The sequence below is a fragment of the Manacus candei genome, unplaced genomic scaffold, assembly GCF_025592945.1.
Source record: "Manacus candei isolate 608988 ecotype Guabito, Panama unplaced genomic scaffold, ASM2559294v1 h1tg000084l, whole genome shotgun sequence".
In the NCBI taxonomy this organism is placed as follows: Eukaryota; Metazoa; Chordata; class Aves; order Passeriformes; family Pipridae; genus Manacus; species Manacus candei.
This window is the reverse complement of record NW_026138132.1, coordinates 2,335,693-2,354,317: the sequence shown is the minus strand read 5'-3', so window position 1 is coordinate 2,354,317 and position 18,625 is coordinate 2,335,693. Positions and strand designations below refer to the sequence as shown.

General features: G+C 47.6%; 1 protein-coding gene across 1 annotated transcript in view; it reads right to left on the bottom strand.

Annotated features, from left to right (window-relative positions):
- Positions 1–13,105, bottom strand: part of ADAM28 (ADAM metallopeptidase domain 28) — a 28,952-nt gene extending 15,847 nt beyond the window's left edge. Inside the window, exons 1-6 of the mRNA XM_051811826.1 lie at positions 13,009–13,105; positions 7,262–7,609; positions 4,677–4,765; positions 3,863–3,939; positions 2,273–2,351; positions 441–517 (exon numbers count right to left, since the gene is read on the bottom strand). Of these exons, the coding sequence (XP_051667786.1) occupies positions 441–517; positions 2,273–2,351; positions 3,863–3,939; positions 4,677–4,765; positions 7,262–7,310 (371 nt within the window). The 5' untranslated portion in view covers positions 7,311–7,609; positions 13,009–13,105. The remainder of the gene's footprint in view (positions 1–440; positions 518–2,272; positions 2,352–3,862; positions 3,940–4,676; positions 4,766–7,261; positions 7,610–13,008) is intronic.
- Positions 13,106–18,625: the final 5,520 nt, after the last annotated feature.

Here is an 18,625-nt window from a genome sequence, read left to right as displayed (position 1 = left end):
AAGAGAGCAACAGCATCTCCAGAGCGTTTATCCCAAGCATGGAATATTCTGGCAGCCTTCAGCCAATGCAGATTTAATCAGGAATTAAAGATGCTCAGTCAGTTGGAAGATTTGGGTGGTTGGTGAAGTCTCTGAGGAGGAGACTGGCAGTGAAAAGAAGCTGGTGTAGGAATTAATTTGATTTCAGTTGTTGGGGTTTGTGCTAACAGAGGGGGTTGAGAAGTGAATTTTGCTTCAGTGAGGAATTTAAAGGTGAGAAGAAAAGCTGAAACATTGTAAGGAACTGAGAAACTTCCCCCCCCCTGCTTCTTTAGTAAAGTGGTTTCCTTGTCAGCAGGAATAAAAGATCACATGACTTATTTCTGTCCTGATTTGTTTTATATGGAAAATTTATCCCAGAACGTTCCTCTTGTGCCTTTGGGAAGCAAAGCTGCCCTTACCTGAGCCCTTGGCAGGTGCTGATGCTCACTGTGGACTCAGCATCACCCTGAACGTGGCCTTCATAAAAACAGTGATCCTGTGGGGAAAAGGAAAATCCAGTGTCACACTGGGCCTTGTCCCACTGACCCAACTGGCTTGGATCCAGTGATTTCAAAAGACAAACTACAATAGACTGCCCTGGCTGAAATCTCCCATTAGGAGGGTCTCAAAGTGAATTAAAAACTTATTCCCTAACCATTCTTTTTATCCTTCAACACGGAGGGACCCAAATTGTGACCAACCAGTCGTGGTGGGATCTGGTCAGTGCACAAGAGCACATAAAAATAAGGATATGGGCACAGACTGCTCCAAATTAAACACAAACTGCTGAATTAAAGTCCACACCAAATGGTTTTATTGCAGCCAAACTTCAGGGCAACACTGTTTAATAACCCAGCAATTAACTTCAATGAGATTAAAATGTTAAATATATGATTAGGGGAAAGAGTTTTGTGACTTGATTGGCTTAAGGATCTCAGGTTTACATTTCTGTGTTCAAAGAGACTTCAAAGCCACCGAGGGACTGTGGAAAATGTTACCTATAACATTTTCCTGAATGGATTCTTTAAGAACACGGCCCCAAACCTTCCTGCCTCGTGCCTTTTGTTTGCTCCTGGATCTTTGGGTTCACTTTTACCGTTTATTTGTCTTCCTTCCACCACAAGGTGCCAGCTTTCTGACAGGAATAAAGAGAAAATCAGTGGGGAAAGGGGAGGATTTATCCCCATCACTGGAGGATTTAAGAGAAAAATAGGAATTCCCTGTTCAGCACAGATAGGCCTGATTGAGTTTGTCTTTATCCACATTTAGGTGATGTTTGCTTTTCCCAGGATCTATTTAGGAAAAATCATTGGAGCAATGAGAAATGGGGTTTTTTTTTCCCCCCCAAAAAAACCCCAACCCAGAATTCTTTCATTTATTTCACTCGAGATCCTCCTGTTCCTGCTGAAAAAGAAAATGAGGCTTTGGATTCCAAATCCTGGGTGTTAAAACACATGGAATGAGCTGGGAAAAGGAGCTGTAGGTGGAAGATCAGCCCGAGGAGGGCAGAGTTAATTCCTGAGGAGTGAAGAGTTAATTCCTGAGGAGTGCAGAGTTAATTCCCGAGGAGCGAAGAGTTAATTAAAAAATCCTTTCTGTGGTGACTCCCTTTGTGTCTGGGTGGAAGAACTGATTTGTCACAGATCAGAGAAAGCACCTGGAGTGACCTGAGTGCATCTGCTGAGCGTGGGTGGGAAGGAGAGCCCGGAGGAAATGGGGTTTATCCCAACCTCTGATCTCACCGGGAGCGGGGTGTGAGCAGGAGGGGGGTCAGGAGGGCAAACAGGCAGGTTGGGAGCAGTGGGATGGCCTTGGCTCCACTCCCTGTCCTGCCAGGAGGGAGAGGTTTGACTCACAGGCTGTTCAGCAGCACTCAGGGGAGAGGTGGTGTCTTCCTGTGGGGCTGATTCCCCATGGGAACAAACCGGGCTCAGCTCTGCCCAAGCCACAAGTCCCTTCTTCCCAGAATATTCCCAGTTGGAAAGGACCCCAACTCTTCAGTGAATGGCCCAAATCACCCAGAAAAACACCACCAGGGTATTAATGATCTCCTCCCTCTTCCCTGAATCCAAGAACAGGATAAATCTGTGCCTCTTCCCTGTGCCTTCAGACACATCCTAAATTACAGGCTTGGGAGCTTGATTTAAAATCTTTCCTTTCTGTCGTATATCTCCTATTATTTCACAGCCTCAGGAATCTCATATGGACCTCAGGACTGTAAATATATGGGAAAAAAGCCTTCCTTTCTTACCTTGATCCGAGGAGTTCTTGTTATTTGTCGACCGTCATCTGAATAAACAGTTTCGGTGTAATCTCGACCTAAAAGATCCCTGCAAAGAGCCAAGGGCAGCTCTTATTCCAAAGAAATTGTAGCCACTTAGGAAAGAGGTGATTACACAACACACCAAGCACGTGGGGAATTCAAACAATTACTCAGGTTATTATTAGTACCGAAAAAACTCGGCGAGCAGAGCTGCGGGGGGGGGGGGAATTCTGCCTGGTCCTGGGCCTTCCTCAAACAAAGGGACACTTCTCAAGGAGAAGAAGGCAATTAAAATCCACTTACTTCATTGCTCTGAACTAACCTCCCAGCAGATCCGAATGCAAATGTATAATTACATATTGATCCTTTTTTTTTTTATGCATCTGACTAAAATCAGCAGCAAAGCAAATCTGCCTCACTTCTGTTTGGGCAACTGCCCCAAACTGCCACAGTCCCACTTCTCTTCAAATAAAGGGATTGATTACAGTATATTTTCCCTCTCCCCACTCCAAATATTTAGATTAGATTAAAACAGGGGCAAGCAGTTAATTACAGTCTATATTTAAGGTGAATTGATTATGGTGCTGTTGTATTTACACAGCCTTTTGAAAAGTACTTATTAATGCAGACTTGTCTGATTGCGTGTTCAGGATTCTGGTGGAGCCAGAAAATCCCAGCTGAGCTTTATTCTGGGCTATTCTGTGCAATTTTGGGCTTCTCCTTGTGTGACAAAGCCCCCTGCCCTTCTGTACCCTCTGCATGGCCTCTTCCCATGCCTGTTCCTGCAGCCAAGGAGGAGAATTTTCCCTATTTTCCACTGCCAGGAAGCACCTTATCAATGCCAGGATATATTAGATTTTTCCAGGTCCAACAGCAGTAGTGTTGAGGTAAATATCTCTCTATCTCTCTAATATAGAGATATTTAAATATGGAAGCACAGGATGGAAAATACCTCCAACATCAACAAATCTATCCCAGAATCCCAGAGTGGTTGGGGTTGGAAGGGACCTTAATGACCAATTAATTCCACCCCTGCCATGGGCAGGGACACCTCCCACTAGCCCAGGTTGCTCCAACCTGGCCTTGGGCACTTCCAGGGATGGGGCAGCCACAGCTTCTCTGGGAATTCCATCCCAGCTCCTCCCCACCCTCCCAGGCAGGAATTCCTTCCCAATATCAAATTTAAACCTGCTCTGCCCCAGTTTAAAACCACTCCCCCTTGTCCTGTCACTACATGCTGCGAGTTTATAACCCCCTGAATATTCCTGGTCACAGAAAACTCGTGGAATACCATAAAAACATTAAACTTCCAGGGATTTGGCCCTTTAGGAAACAACTGGGAGAACAGAGGTACAGGCAAGTCACTCCACCACAGCAATGCCTCGTGGCCAAGTCCTTATTTCATGTTCCCAAAACAGAGCCATGATTCTTCTCTCCCCTTTTCTTCTGGAAAAGTTGTTTTTACCCCAACACCCCTGTTTTACAGGGGCCTAAATCCTGGTTTTTTTGTATCCTGAGCACCCCACAGCCATTCAGAGGCAGGAAAAACACCCGAGGAAAGAGCTGAACCCAACCTACTTATTTTTTTGTAGCTGCAGGACGACTTCCTGGCCGTTGGCTTTGATTCCATACTCCACCTTGTCAACATATTTGGTCTGCAAACAGATTGAAGTGTTAAACTGTGCACTGCTACAACTCATTGACCTGCCAGCAGTGCTCTTTTCCTCCTCTTCCCACCAAAAACAAGTGCTCTGGCAGCAGCACAATAAGCAGGAGGTCACTTCTGTCTCGTATTTTTTTACTCAGAGGAAGAAATTTAACTTTGCAAATTCATTTTTACCATCCTAAGCATGTTTGGGGAAGTGCTGGGGTGGATGCTGAGGTTTAAACATTTTCATAACACCCTCTGGAAGTGCTGAAGGCTTTTAAGTGCTCTTAAGCTTCAAAATAAATTGTCTGGAGGTTATTAAAGATTTGAGTGGTGTCAAAGCCAACATCTTTGCAGAGATTCAGGTCCTAAAACACCCACTGCTGGTCACTGCTGGGGTGGATGCTGAGGTTTAAACACTTCCATAACACCCTCTGGAAGTGCTGAGGACTTTTAAGTGCTCTTAAGCTTCAAAATAAATTGTCTGGAGGTTATTAAAAATCTGAATAGTGTCAAAGGCAACACCTTTGCAGAGATTCAGGTCCTAAAAGACCCACTGCTGGTCACTGCACATACCCCACCCTCACAGCTCCTGGCATCACTTTTCCAGGTTTTCTCTTTCATTTCCTTTTGGAAGATCAACTCTCTGGCTCCAAAGTCCCTTGCCCTTAAAAACTGTGGGTATTGTGACTCCAGGATCCCTTCCCCATCTCCCAGGAACATAAAACATCTCCCTTTTGATACCTGGGTGTTCCTTTTCTGCACCGAGCGCAGCTTCCGTGGATAAACTATTTCATAGCTCTCCACTCCAGGTAACTCCCTGCTCGTGCTCCCTGGGGACAAACAGATGGATATTTAGGAAAACACAGCATTAGCTTCTCAAACACCTCATTTCCTGCCTCTCAAGGCTGATTTTTTGGGGCTCTTGCACCCCTCGTGCCTCATGCTCAGGGGTCCGTCGTGACCCGACACCAGAGGGTCCAACCTGGATTTTGGGATGAATTTTCCCACCTGGATTTGGGATGAACTGCCCCACCTGGCTGCTTCCAGGTGTCCAAATATTTCCCTGTGGGCTTCTCTGAGCACTTCAAGTCCCAACCTGCCAGACCAGCCTTTTGCCTCTGCACTTTGCAGGTGACAGGGATTAATTTATAAAGCTCTGGGAAAAGGGGGATCTCCAAAACTTTATCACATGATGGGCAAGTCCAGACTGCCTGGAGATCAGCAAATAAACTTAGAACAATGCAGAGGTTTGGAATGAGGCTGGATTTCTGTCTTGGAAAGCTTTGCCCCATAAATAATTGTGACAGAACTTGATAATAGAGACACTTTCACCTCTTTAACTGGAGGGAGGTACAAAGTCGTGACAGCAGAAGGATTAAAGGAGGTGTTTGAGCAAAGCCAGGTAAAATAATGGGAGATAGCACAAAAGTAGGAAAATTTTGAAGGTGGGAAGGAATCCAGGTAATTCTTTAACTCCCATAACCCTTTTCCATGGTCTTTAAGGCATGTTGTGGGTCTGCAGTGGCTGTAAGAACTCTGGGAGGGAATCCAGAGCTTTGAGGAAAAGGGTTTCTTTTTGTTTTCTGCTCTGAACCCAAATAAATCTCGACCAAAGTTAATTTGGGGCACCACTTGCAGGGCTGGGCAGCACAGAGAATTTAATTCTGGCATCCCAGAAGTTCATGAGAGCAGCTGCTGTCCAGGTTTTTGGGAAAACAGGGTCGGTTGTGTTGGTTTCCAACAAGGCAACAGCAGGTTTTAGATGCCCCTGAACTCTTTAATCTCCTACTAAAGGACATTTCACGTGAATTCTCGAGGGCTCAGAGCACAGGAACCTGTATTTGAATACAAAACCAACCCCAAACAAACCTAACCCCACAAACCCCAAAGGGAGGATTTAATTCCCTGCCCCAGGCCCAGGTTTTCCCAGGAGTGGGGCACCCAGTGCCTGTAATTTGTCTGGAACAACAGAGCCCATCCCCGTGCAAATTGTCCCAGTCAGACAAACAGATTCCATCTTTGCACCTGATCTGTTGGATTAAACCCTTTCCAAAAGTAATTGCAGAATAAACTGGGTTGTGTCTTGATAAAACTGGTGGAGAAGTGACCTTACACGAGCTGAGCTCTTACACAGAGCCCTGGGCACGTGCTCAGAGCAAATACCAAGTGTAACTTTACTCCTGCAATTCCCAGGGATCTTTTGTATTTTATTTTAAGCAGATAATTACATTTATTTCTTTTTAAAAATCATGGTTTTCAGACTTAAGTCTTTCCACAACCATAAAGTAGGATCAGTGATATTTTAAGCCTCTTGCTACAGAATTCTCCAGTTTTATCTCCCTGTTTCACACCCTTTGTCCAACTCCAGCCCAGCCAGTTCAAGTTTAAGTGGGATTTAAATGAAAACTCAGGACTAAACTTATCCCTTTCCTGCAGTCTGCTGCAAACAGCTTTTCGAGGAAAACTGGTTAATTTTGGCCTGGAACAAATGGTTTCTTAGAGGGAGTTTTTTAATCAGTGTATTGTCTTTGTCTGCCCTCAGGCACTGTCTGGAGTCAGGAGGTAAGAAATTCCTTGGGCCTGGTACTGTATAATAATGGAGAAATAATTATATACTTTTCCAAGTGCCTAAACTAAAAATCATTAGTGAGGAATCCACTGGTAATGAAGAAAAAGAAATATAACACCTTAAACACCGTGCACATTTCCAGATATTCTGTGCAAATAATCCAAATTTAGATACCTGCCTGAGTATAAATTACATGGTTAATTATGGATTTAAAACCTGTCCGTGCCTGTGCCTGCCAAGCCTTGGCAAAAAAATCTGTTTCCTGTTGACATGAATTGAAAGGAACAATTGAAAGGAAAAAAAGTGGGGTCTGCTCAGGTGAAGGCACAGGAATAGTCAGAACCTGAAGTGCCACACAATAATAAGGGGGTAAAAGGTTTTAGTTCGGGTCATGTTGTTATTTGGGTTCAAATAGAAATCTTTTAGGGCCAAAATTGGAGATGCAAGTGGATAAATTGTCCTTTTATTTTCAGGGCTCACACAACTAACCAAGTTAGCAAGTGGCTCACAGAACTGACCAGTTCTGGGCTTTTAGGCAATTTCTGGCCAGTTTGCAAACAGGTAAATAAATGTCTAACTAAAGAATTTGACATAATCAATTTGAACACAAAGAGGAAAACCCCAAACGTCCCCAACTCCAGCCCCGCCGTTTTCCAACGGCTTTGATTCCCGTTCTTCCCTATTATCTCCCTGTTAATAATTAAAAATCCATCCGGAGTCCTGCCCAGAGAAAGGATTAAACCAAAAAACGCTGTACCTTGGTGGAGGAAAAGCAGGAAAAGGGCAGGAAGGAGGAGTATTTCCATGCTCCCAGCTGGGCTGCTCCGGTGGGGTGGCCGTGGCCCGGGAATGTCGAGGTGGCCGTGGCCCGGGAATGTCGTGTTCCCAGGCTGGGCTGAGAATGAGAGGGAGCGACTGCCTGGGCTTTATTCTTGTTCCTACATGAGGAAGTGTTTGCTGAGGGTGTTGCACAACAGCCCAGTCACGGAGGGTTGCGGCGAGTGGAAGTTCCTGCTGGTTGGTTGGTGGCCCACGGGTCGGGATATGGATCGATGGCTCCCGGTTCAGGTCCCTCAGAGCGTGGTTTCCTCAGAGGAAATCAAATCTATCCACAAATAAATACAGAATTGGAGCAGGCAGTGAATTATGGGCTTGGTGGGGTGGTCCTGATTTGATGTGTTTATAACTGAACTCAAATAAAACCACTGGGTGCCACCGGTGGCTTGAGGAATGGGACAGTTTTGGGGAGGTTTGGGGTGAAAAAGGAACACAGGGCCTGGTTTCAGCTCTTGGTAATTCCCAATTTATTGTATGTGTGACTCATCTCCCCAGTCCAAACACTGAGCAGAGCCTTTGCTGCCCCTTTTATCCCTCTTAGTAATGTTTGCTTGAGGTTCATGTGATAAGGGCTGAATAAAGGAGGCAGAGCAGTGAGAAATCAGGTGAGGGCTGGCAAATAATATTAAAAAAAAAAATCTCTGCTAAGAAAGGAGAACGTTGGTTTAGTCAGCTGTAATAAAGTGGTAATAAAGCTGCTCAAGGCCACAGGTGTCAATATAGAGCTGCTTTATAGAAGCTGAAATTTTTATAGGTTCAAATAAGTGTTACAGAGCACATGGAACTAAAACTGTGCTGTATACAAATTTATATTTATATATATATTCATATATCCAGTATATTATATCTATTCATCTTATGTATTTATATATACATATAAATATTCATATATATTCATATATTCAGTATATTTTATATATATTCATTTATTACGTTCATTTATAAATGTGTAAATATATCCATATAAATCTACAGGAGAACTATATCTACAGGAGAATTTTCCTGCCATAACTAACATAAGTTCACACTCCCAATATAAGTGCTATTAAATAGTTATTTCTCTCTCGGGTATGTGTTGAAAAGCTCTGATTTTTGGGACATTCTTAATTCAGACTTTCCCCTTGGGTTTTGCTGCAGCTCCAGACATTCTGGGGCAGACTGGGAGCTGCAAACAGGTGGGCTCTGAGCTTTTATTAAGGGTAGAATGTGCTAATTAATGACAATTTCTGTTTGGTGCTGATTGCAGGAACCAACTTAGGTGTAGAACTGGCATGGGAAGGGTAAAACTGGATTCTAAATCTGTGTCTGGATATTGTTTAGACATTTACAGTGGGTTTCAAATGGGTGTAAAATGCTGGTGAGCAGAGGCAGGAGAGTCTCTGCAAGTGTCTGAGAGCCCCTGGAGGAGGATTTAGTGGCAGGGAGAGGAAAAGGACACCTGAGAGTGCCCTCAAAGCTCTTCTGTGCTGCAGGAGGGAACCAGGAGCTCAGGGAGCACTGTCACAACCTGGGGCAAAAACAGGCTTGGAATCCTGGAATGGTTTGGGTTGGGAGGGACCTTAAAGCTCATCCCATTCCCAACCCCCTGCTGTGGGCAGGGACACCTTCCACCAGCCCAGGTTTCTCCAACCTGGCCTTGGACACTTCCAGGGATCCAGGGGCAGCCCCAGCTTCTCTGGGAATTCCATCCCAACTCCTCCCCACCCTCACAGGGAAGAATCCCCTCCCTGTGTCCCATCTAACCCTCCTCTCTCTGTTTGCAGCCTTTCCCCCTCATCCTGTCCCTCCCATCCCTGATTCCCACCTGCTGTTGGAACAACCCCAGTTCTGGTGATCCCTGCTCTGACTTCTGGAAGGACCTTCTGTCTCCTCCTGGGGAGCAACCCGAGACTCCTGGGACAGGAATCCTTGTTGGGAGCAGCTTCTTTGGGACAGGGTGGCTTGGAGACAGTCCCATCCCTCCCCCCAGCCCGTGTCATCAGCCCAGGTTATGAAAGAGGCCTCCAGGCAAAGAGCTGGGGAAGGTTTGGACATCCCCCTGCCAAGGTGCTCCCTGGAGCTGCTCAGAATCCCAGAGGAGCCGCTGGCATTGAATTTGGGGCGGTGTCTTTTCAGCTGTGTCAGGAGAAAGCTCAGTCCAAAAGGTGGACAATTCAGTGTTTGAAATGTTCTATGAATGGAAACGAGCTGGGCTCATTCTTGGACCGCATCTTTGCCTTAATTAAGAAAAATAACTACGAGCAGCTTGGTTTTCCAAACGAGTGGCCGCTCTCCAAGCATTTATCTCGGCTCGTTCTCTCCGCATGACGCACTTGAAAATTATGAGCTGACCCCCCCCAATCTCCTCAGCTAATGCTCTGAGGAAACTTGTCCTTTTGAGCAGGAGAGGAGGGAGAGTCACTCTGTGAATAGACACAACATCCCGACAAAGAGCTGGCAGGAAGGAGGGAATGTGATGTGATGTGGTCTTGGGCAGACTTGAAAGGGAATTGGATGTAATTTCCTTTTGTGACTCGAGAAGCATTTGATGTTCCTGCCCTTGCTTCAGTGATTCTGTAATAATCTGATTGCAGCTTCTTCCCCTGGAGGTGGTCAGAGAGTCTGGGAGGCCTCAGATGGCAGCAAAGCTGCTTTGAACTTTCTGAAACCCCCAAACGATTGCGCCGAGTCCAAGGGAGCAGTTTTCACGTTCATGGGGGGTAAAACTGGACAACAAGTTTGTCTCAACAATTAATAACCGTAATATTGGTGTTTTTAAGCTGAGTGCTCTCTGCTTAATCGAAAGAAGGAAGCAGAAAAGGGTGAAATTCCTCCTTGCACTGAGGGTCTGCACAAATCCTGCCTGTGGGAGATTAAACTGAGTGTCAGAAGTCAAGTCATGGTTGTATGTGAAGCACTGGACAGAGCTCAGGAAAAATCAGGGTTCAAATCCCTTCTCTGCTTCTGCCTTGTCCTGAAGCTCACTTTGAACCAGGTTTGCAAAGGCACTAAAGCACCTGACAGGGATTTTCAGGAGTGTTTCCCAGGGTGGGTGTCCTTTCCCCTGCACTTCAGTAGGTCCATGTTCAGCCATGACCCAAAGGACACCCCTGTGAGCCCTGCAGGACTGGGCAGTTCAGAGAGGTGATTTTATTCTGCCCTGTGTCTCTGTTTGTTCCCTCCTGCTGCCCCTCCTGAGCCCAGGCCAGGCTCAGCAAACAGCTCAGCAGCTCTGCCCCAGCCCCGTGGCCACATCCTCTTCCTCTGGGGGCAAGTTTGGGGACAGACTGGTGTGTCACAGCCCAGCCACGGGGTTGTTGCTTCACTCCACAGTCACCTGCCTTCTGCTCCCCTGCATTTGCCTTTCCCAGGCTCCAGCCCCAGCCAGCCTGCAGGTTGTTTTTCTTGGGAATCCAAACCAACCCACACAGCTTTGCCTCCGTGTTCCTTTGCTCCCCTTTGCTTCCTCCACCTAATTCCCAGCTGCATTCCAGCCTTCCCACAACCTGCCTCTCCCTGCCAGCCCCATCCCTTCCCCTCCACTTCCAAAACCCACTGGAGTCAACAGGAGACTTTCCATTGCCTTCCAGGGCCTTTGGATCAGCTCTTGGATAATCTCAATGCCTTTTGAAAACCTCCTCTTTACATAAAGCTTTTCCTTGTGCTTGCCTCTGTTGTCTCACACATTCCCAAAGTGAATTATCCTTCTTTTCCTCAATTGGCAGCCTTCAATATTTTACATTTTATCCTTCTGTTGAAGGATATGATCCAATGGCTGCTTTAGACCTGGATGTTTGGAAAAGTTCCTTCCCTTCTAGCTGTGAGTTACCTGCTCCTCTGCTTATCTGCAGCACTTGGCTACCTTTGTACTGCCAGGGTTTAATGGAAAGTAAATATGAAGGATAATGTTTTCCCCCCAAAAGGTGATTGAAACTCACTCAGTGAGCAGCAGCTGAGTTATTTTTGGTGTGGCTTTAATCAGGTTACAGACTGTCAGCCGAGTCTGACTAATGAAACCTCATTACAAACATTCTGCATCCCTGCAGCACTTTTTGCCTCAGAGATCATGGACAAATATGGTGTTACAAGCCTGTGGCTTCCTTCTTTCCTTCCTTTTTCTTTGAAATGGAGGACCAAAAATTGATTACTTCATCTCCCTCCTCTCTCCCTCTTAGTTAGCTGCGTTTTGCTTAATTGTCCTTAATGAACCCATCCACATGCCCCAGTGTGATGGAGCACATGCAGCAGCAATCTAGGCAGGCTGGAGGGAGTTAATTGAAAGTACAGGACCTTTCCATGGATTTCTCAAGACCCATGAACGTCTTGTGAGTTCTTAAGTTGATTAAAGTGACTTTTTTGAAGGTTAATTCTCCTCAGAAAACACCTGCAGCCCCATTTCGGGCTGTGCCATGTGTTGTGTAATTGTGTGCACACGTAGAGCTGTTTAATGTTCTCCATCCAAAAGGGGACAAAGCAGATCATTGTGAATTCAGCACTGTGGTCTCAGGGCCTTTTTTTTTCCTCTAAAGTGTTGCCTGTGGTATTGTTTATCCCGGGACTACGTGAGGCCTGGCTCCTTTTTTCCCGAGGGAAGGGGAATTCTGCGTGTTCCGACCTGGTCCTGAGCACAACCCTCTGCTGGCTGGCATCCACCTGGGCTCTGCTTGCCAGGCACGAGGGCACAGGGGCTCAGTTCTTACAGCTGGGCTTAAGGAGGGGGGAGGCACCACTCAAGGGTGTGGGTACATCACAATCATGGAATGGCCTGGGCTGGAAGGGCCCTAAAGGTCACCTCATTCCACCCCTGCCACGGGCAGGGAAACCTCCCACTAGCCCAGGTTGCTCCAACCTGGCCTTGGACTCTTCCAGGGATCCAGGGGCAGCCACAGCTTCTCTGGGCAACCTGTGCCAGAACTCCAACCAAGAATTCCTTCCCAACGTCCCATCCATCCCTGCCCTCAGGCAGTGGGAAGCCATTCCCCCTTGTCCTGGCACTCCAGGCCCTTGGAAACAGTCTGTCTCCATCTTCCTTGCAGGCCTCTTCAGGTCCTGCTGCAATCAGGTCACCCCAAAGCTTCTCCTCTCCAGGCTGAACAATCCCAGTTCTCCAGGATTAACAATCCCAGTTCTCCAGGCTGAACAATCCCAGTTCTCCAGCCTTCCCTCCCAGCAGAGCTGCTCCATCCCTCTGATCCCCTTGGTGCCTCTGGACCCTCTCCAGGAGCTCCACGTCCTCCCTGTGCTGTTCCCCAGGGCTGGAGCGGCTCTGCCGGGGGGTCTCACCTGAGGGGCAGAGGGGCACAATCCCCCCTTTCACCTGCTGCCCCTGGGGCCAGAACTTTGAGCATGGTTGTGTCGGAGCTGTGACAGAGGGTGGATCCAACCTCGGGCCTCCATGCCCCTCGTCTCTGTGCCCCGGGCCAGCTTGGACGGGACTCGGAGCAACCTGGGCTAGTGGAAGGTGTCCCTGCCCACGGCAGGGGGTGGGATTATATGGTGTTTAAGGTCCCTTCCAACAAAACCATGCTGGGATTGTGCCCACCCTGCCCCTCCTTCACCCCCACGTTGCCCAGGGAAGGCTGTGCCCTCCCTGCTGTGCCGGTGCCACCGCCGGGCCCTCCGGCCCCGCTCCCTTCCCTCACAGCTCTCATTCCTGGCAAACAGGAAAGGGAAGCAGAGCTGTTTTACCTGGACAATCTGCCTCAGTCTCCAGCCTGATGGATCCAATCCCTGCCCATTGGAGCAAACAGAGAACAGTTATTGAGTCCCCCCTGCCCTGAGCGAACGAAGGGGCAACTGTCCCCCCCCCAAGCTGCCTCTGCTGCCAGGGGGCTGTTCCTGGCCTAGGAAGGTTGAGGGACTTGGTGACAAAGAGCCCCCAACGTGGCCAAGGGCTGTCCACCAGCCAAGCTCTGCTCTGGACCAGCAGAGTTAAGCCTGAGTAAAGCCAGGCCTACAGGTCCGGGTGCGGGAGTGTCCGTCGGGATGTCACAGCATCAGCAACACCCTGGCTGGGAGTGCCCCCAGTATTCCTTGGCATTATCCTTTAGGATCTTTGGAACAGCTTGCCCAGAGAAGCTGTGGCTGCCCCGGGATCCCTGGAAGTGTCCAAGGCCAGGTTGGAAGGAGCTTGGAGCAACCTGGCCTGGTGGAAGGTGTCCCTGCCCACGGCAGGGGGTGAGACTGGATGGGCTTTAAGGTCCCTTCCAACCCAAACCATTCCATGATTTTCAGATCAGAGGGATGTTGAGCAGATACAAATGCAGTTAAGCCTCTCTTACACCTTATTAATAAGACTCAGACCTTCATAGACTTCAGCCTAACAGCATAAATAAGACTCAGACCTTCACAGACCTCAGCCTAACAGCACCTCCCTTCAGTGTAAAGCTTTATATGAGTAGGACTTAAACCACTTTAACAATAAAGTTCATATTTCCCCATCTGAGAGATGAGGAAACCTGGGGTGTCCAAATTAGGTGGTTTGCTGCAATGTCCATCCAGTGTGCAAACCTGCAACCTCCTGGGTTTGGGTTAAGCTGAGCCTGTGATGAACTACAGTTCATCTGCTGTGATGAACATCATCATCAAAACTACTGTGATGAAGGAGGTGGGACCTTGAGAGGGATCATGGGCAGTGTTTGCACTCAGGGCAAGATGTTGGCTGGGTGGTTTTCCACATTGGTTTGATGTGAGAAACTATAAGAAAGTAAAAAAAGCAGAATAAACCCAACCCCCTGATGAGCTGGAGCATCTGTGGCTGCCTGAGCTGCAGGGGATTGCAGCACTTGAACACAACTCCTCACTCCTTGTGGACACACCACAAATGGTGAGGACAGTGCCAGAAACCCTCTGACAGATTTTAATAGGTCTTTCTTCTGAGAAGGAAGAACCACTTTTAATTATAAATTACAAATGGCTGTTTACTGGGGACCCATCCTGGTGGACATGAGGCACAGAGTGGCTGCCCTGCTCCCATGATGATTTTGGGATGAATTTCAGGATATTTATTGCTTTCCCCAAAGCCTTGATCCCTGGAGTCCTGTGTAGCACAGCCTCAGCTTTCAGTTATTACTGTTGTTATTTTAATTGCAAAGAAAGCAGTTTTCTGGGTCTCAGAGATCTCCAAAAACTCCTGAAAACATCAACCCGAGAGATGTAAAACTGAGAAACCAAATAAAAAGAACTCCAAATGGGTTATTTGTTTATTTTTTTTAATCTCCTGGTCTCTGTTATTTTTTTGGCCTGGCTGATGGTTTTGAAGGCTTGGAGCTGGCAGTCCTGAGCCCTGATCTGACCCAGTCCTTTCTCCAGAGAGGCTGCAAAGCTGTCAAAAAAGTGAGTTAAAGCATGGATTTAATCCTGCTTTACAGCTGTAGGACTTTGGAGAGGTTGGGACTAAGGACTCAAAGTCTCATAGGACACCTGTAGTGGCATAAAAAATTAGACTATGTTAGACTATAAGATTATTAGACTTATCAGACTATAAGGCTTCTCTGCAGTGAAGTAGCTCAGAGGCTCCCCTAATGTTGCTGTGTTGCTTCTGGAAATCTCAGAGAAAATAAGATATATTTCTATAAATTTATATCAATTATTTATAAAGTAAAAGAGAAAAAATGGGGGGGGGGGGGAAAGAGCAAAACCTGCAAACAGTCTTTGAGTGGAACAGGTGAACAATGAGAGCAGACGAGCAGAGCTCAGGGGTTTGATTCTAGTGGGGTCAGTTCTACAGGGAGAGTTCCTGGACTCCAAAACCCCATGAAAAGCAATCCCTGCCTGCCCAGCTCCCTTCCCCCGGTGATCGGGAGCTCTTTTTGTGCCGGTCACGTTTCTGTGCCACCCTCCCCGTGCCCTGCGAGGGGACAGGCACCGGGCAAGGAGGAGAGGGAACAAAGGCAGTGCCCGGGGCTGTTTGCTCACTCCACGCACTGCTGTCTCCCATCAGATAAGCCCGTGGCCATAGGGTGGAAGATTTCCAAACCCAAACCAGCCAGAAAAAAAAAAATAAAAAAAAAAAATAAAAAGGGAGAGCGGGGAGACAAACAGCAGAAACTCTCGAGTTTCATCTGCCCGAGGTCTGGACCTGCCCCCCCCGGGTCATATGATGAGATTCCCAGGCAGAGGGAGCCTTCTGGTTCCATCCTGCTCCAGGGTGTGCCTCCTGCTGCGGGCAGATCTTCCTGCACTGCCTTTCACCCACTGAACAGGACAAAATGGGGAGGGAGGATGAAGGAGTGAGGTGTTGGGAGGAAAAGCTGCACCTGCCATGTGGTAGGTGGGTTATTCTTTAAAGCTACCAAGACAGGAGGGCTCCAAGAGGCAGGAGCCAGCCCTGGGGTGGACAATTTGGGGGCTGGGGGCTCCAAGGGACAGGAGCCAGCCCTGGGGGGACAATCTGGGGGCTGGGGACTCCAGGGTGACCAAATCCTGTGATCCCCCTCCACAAGCACGTCTCCAAGCACAAGCAGCAGGTCACTCCCTTGTCCATGTTGGAGAACCCAAACTGGGTTTGTTTTGCCCTCTGAGCTGGAGCACAGCCAGGATTTAATTGGGGTCACTCAGCCCAAACTTATTGACCACCTTCCCCCTGGTTTCCTGGCGTGACTTTTGGCCTGCTGGGGTGTTTTAACTGGAGGAAAAGCAAAGGCTGCTTTCAAATGGGGCTTTTAAGCATCCTGTTTAAGGAGTGGGTTTGCTGGGTGCCAACCCAAACGGGCACGACACATTCCAGAGAAAAGCTGCTTCCAAATCCTTGCCTGCAGAAGGCAAAACTCTGAAGCTCAAATGGAGCAAAACAAACTTCCCAAAGCATTTAATTGGGTTGCTCAGTTTTACAGAATCCCTTGTGTTTATTAACTAAAGTGCTTTTGAGCTGCTAATCCATTTTTTTCCCCGTTGCTGTTGCTGTTTTAATCCTGAGAAAACAATGAAATGGCTTTTAAAGAGCAGAGTTCAAGTATTTTGTGGACAGCAGGAATGTCCCTCCAGCCTAGCACATCTCAGCAGCCCTCTGGGATATTCCATGTGCTCCATGGCAGGAATTCCAAGGCCAGTGTTGACAGGAGTGGTTGTGTTGTCGTGGTCTTTCCTTGGATTATTCCAGCTCTTGGCTTTGTTTGAGCTTCCACTTTCCCTCACCTCATTTAATCGAGGGTCTGGCAGCTCTGACAGTATCATGAAAGATTCCCTAAAAGATTCCCTAAATCCCTGGGCTGTGTTAATGAGCTGTCAGCAATCACTTAGGCTGGCAAATAGTGGGAGGGAGAGTTGGACTTTGCTAATCCCGCTCAAATAAGGCATAAAAGAAGCAATAAAAACAAGAGATAAGACCTTTTTTTGAGGCAAGTCCTCTTGCCTCAAATCCATCCAAAAAGGGGGGATGGCTTTAAATTTTTGCCACTTTAAAGAAGTCATTGGAGAGTTACCCGTGCACCCAGCACAAGGATTAAGGTTGGAAAAGGTCATAAATGTTGGAAGAGACCTCTGAGATCATCAAATCCAACCTTCAAATCCCACTAAACCCCAAAGCATCACATCCACTTGTTTTTTGGACACTTCCAGTTATACCTTTGTACAACCTTTGTTCCCTTTGTGCCACCAGCTGCTGGCACCCCTGTCCCCAGAGATTAAATTCAGATGAAATGCCCCCAAATTAAAACCATTTCATGGTTTCCTGCTGCCAAAGATGAACCTCCAGCCCATTTTTTCCCACCCAGCCCAGGTTGGTGTTGCAGCCTTTGGGTGTAGAACGTTGATTTCTCTCTGTCCTTGTCCTCTGACCACACAAGAACACACAGGGGGAAGAGCCCAGGGCAAAGGCATCTCTTTTTATTTCACATAATGTGCTTTTTGTTGGTGTCACCCCGTGGATAATCTCGTCCCCTGGCACCCCCACCTTTATCCTGAGGGAAGGAAAACCCCCTTCTTAGGAGAATGGGAGCTTGACTGAACAATGCAAAGTGCTGTGTGTGTTCAGGATCTCCATGAAGGGCTGGAAAATTCCAACAAAAGCTTTTGTGTGACGGTGGTGAGGAAACTTTGTGGTGAGTCTGTGGCAGTGCATCCCAGAAACAAAGCAGGAACATCCCTGGAGTGACATCCTGGTCCTTTTTTTATCCAGCTTAGGGCAGAAATATCACAGAATCACAGAATCCTGGAATAGTCTGGGTTGGGAGGGACTTTAAAGATCATCCCCTGGTCCCACTGGAGCAGGCTGCTCAATGTCCCACCCAACCTGGCCTAAACATCACCTCAGACCATGGCAGGTTTTGCTTTATTGGTGATTTCCACCCACTTTCCACCCTGTGCAGCTGGATTTGGCATCCCAAGGGATGCTCCAGCAGGACCTGTGAGGCCATCCCTGCCCACCAGCACAGGGTGGACCAGCAGGCACCAGTTCCACCAGTCCCTGGCCTGGGACAGTGGACAGGCAGGACATGGAGCTCCCCAGACCTGGAGTTGTTCTAGAAACTTCTCCTCCACTGCAGGGAGGACTTACAGTCAGTTCTCCCTGGAAAAAAACCCCTTGGAATGGCAGGCTCTGATGGGAGAATGGAGAGCCAGATAAAGCCAAGATAAAGCTTATCCAAACACCTCTGTTTGTCCTGCAATTCATCCAGCAAATTGCTCTGCCTGAACGAGATTTGATGGGAAGTGATTCCAGGCATGGAACACAACTTACAACATCTCCTCAGCTCCTCCTGTGTGAGTTGGAGCCAACCTGATCCTGAGCAGTTTGCTGCCTTAAATAGTTTGAAATCTATTTAGCCCATCTCAGACAATCTCTGCTGTCAGGGGGTGCCATGAAAGCAACTTGCCACCATAGCAGCACTTGCCAAAAATGTAGGCTTTGATTTCTCTGCCACATCGTTGTTATTTCCCCACTTTTTAGAGTCTCATTAGGTTCCTGCTTCCTTTGAAAGGAAATATTGAGGTCAGAGGGGTCGTATCTATCATTCTTTTAGATCCCTTAAAATTTACCTTTTTGTTAAAATCTTCAACTTTAACCCTTTTGAAATGAAACCTGGTGATTTTATGCTTCCAAACCTTCAGGTAACAGGTGGGATGAGGGGAAGGGCATTAAAGAGCTCCTTGTTCCAGCCTGGGCTCTGTGCTGGCTGCTTGTCCTCACAAATCCTGCCAGGGGCACACCTGCCTGCACAGGAACAGCAGGTCCTGGAAAAATAAGGCAGCTTTGCCCTTCCAAATCCATTTTTCTTTTGGCTGGGATGCATTTCCTGAATGTTTCCTTGCAGCTCTTTGCTCCCACAGGACTCAGGTGCACACGAGGGCAGGTTTACTCCCTCCC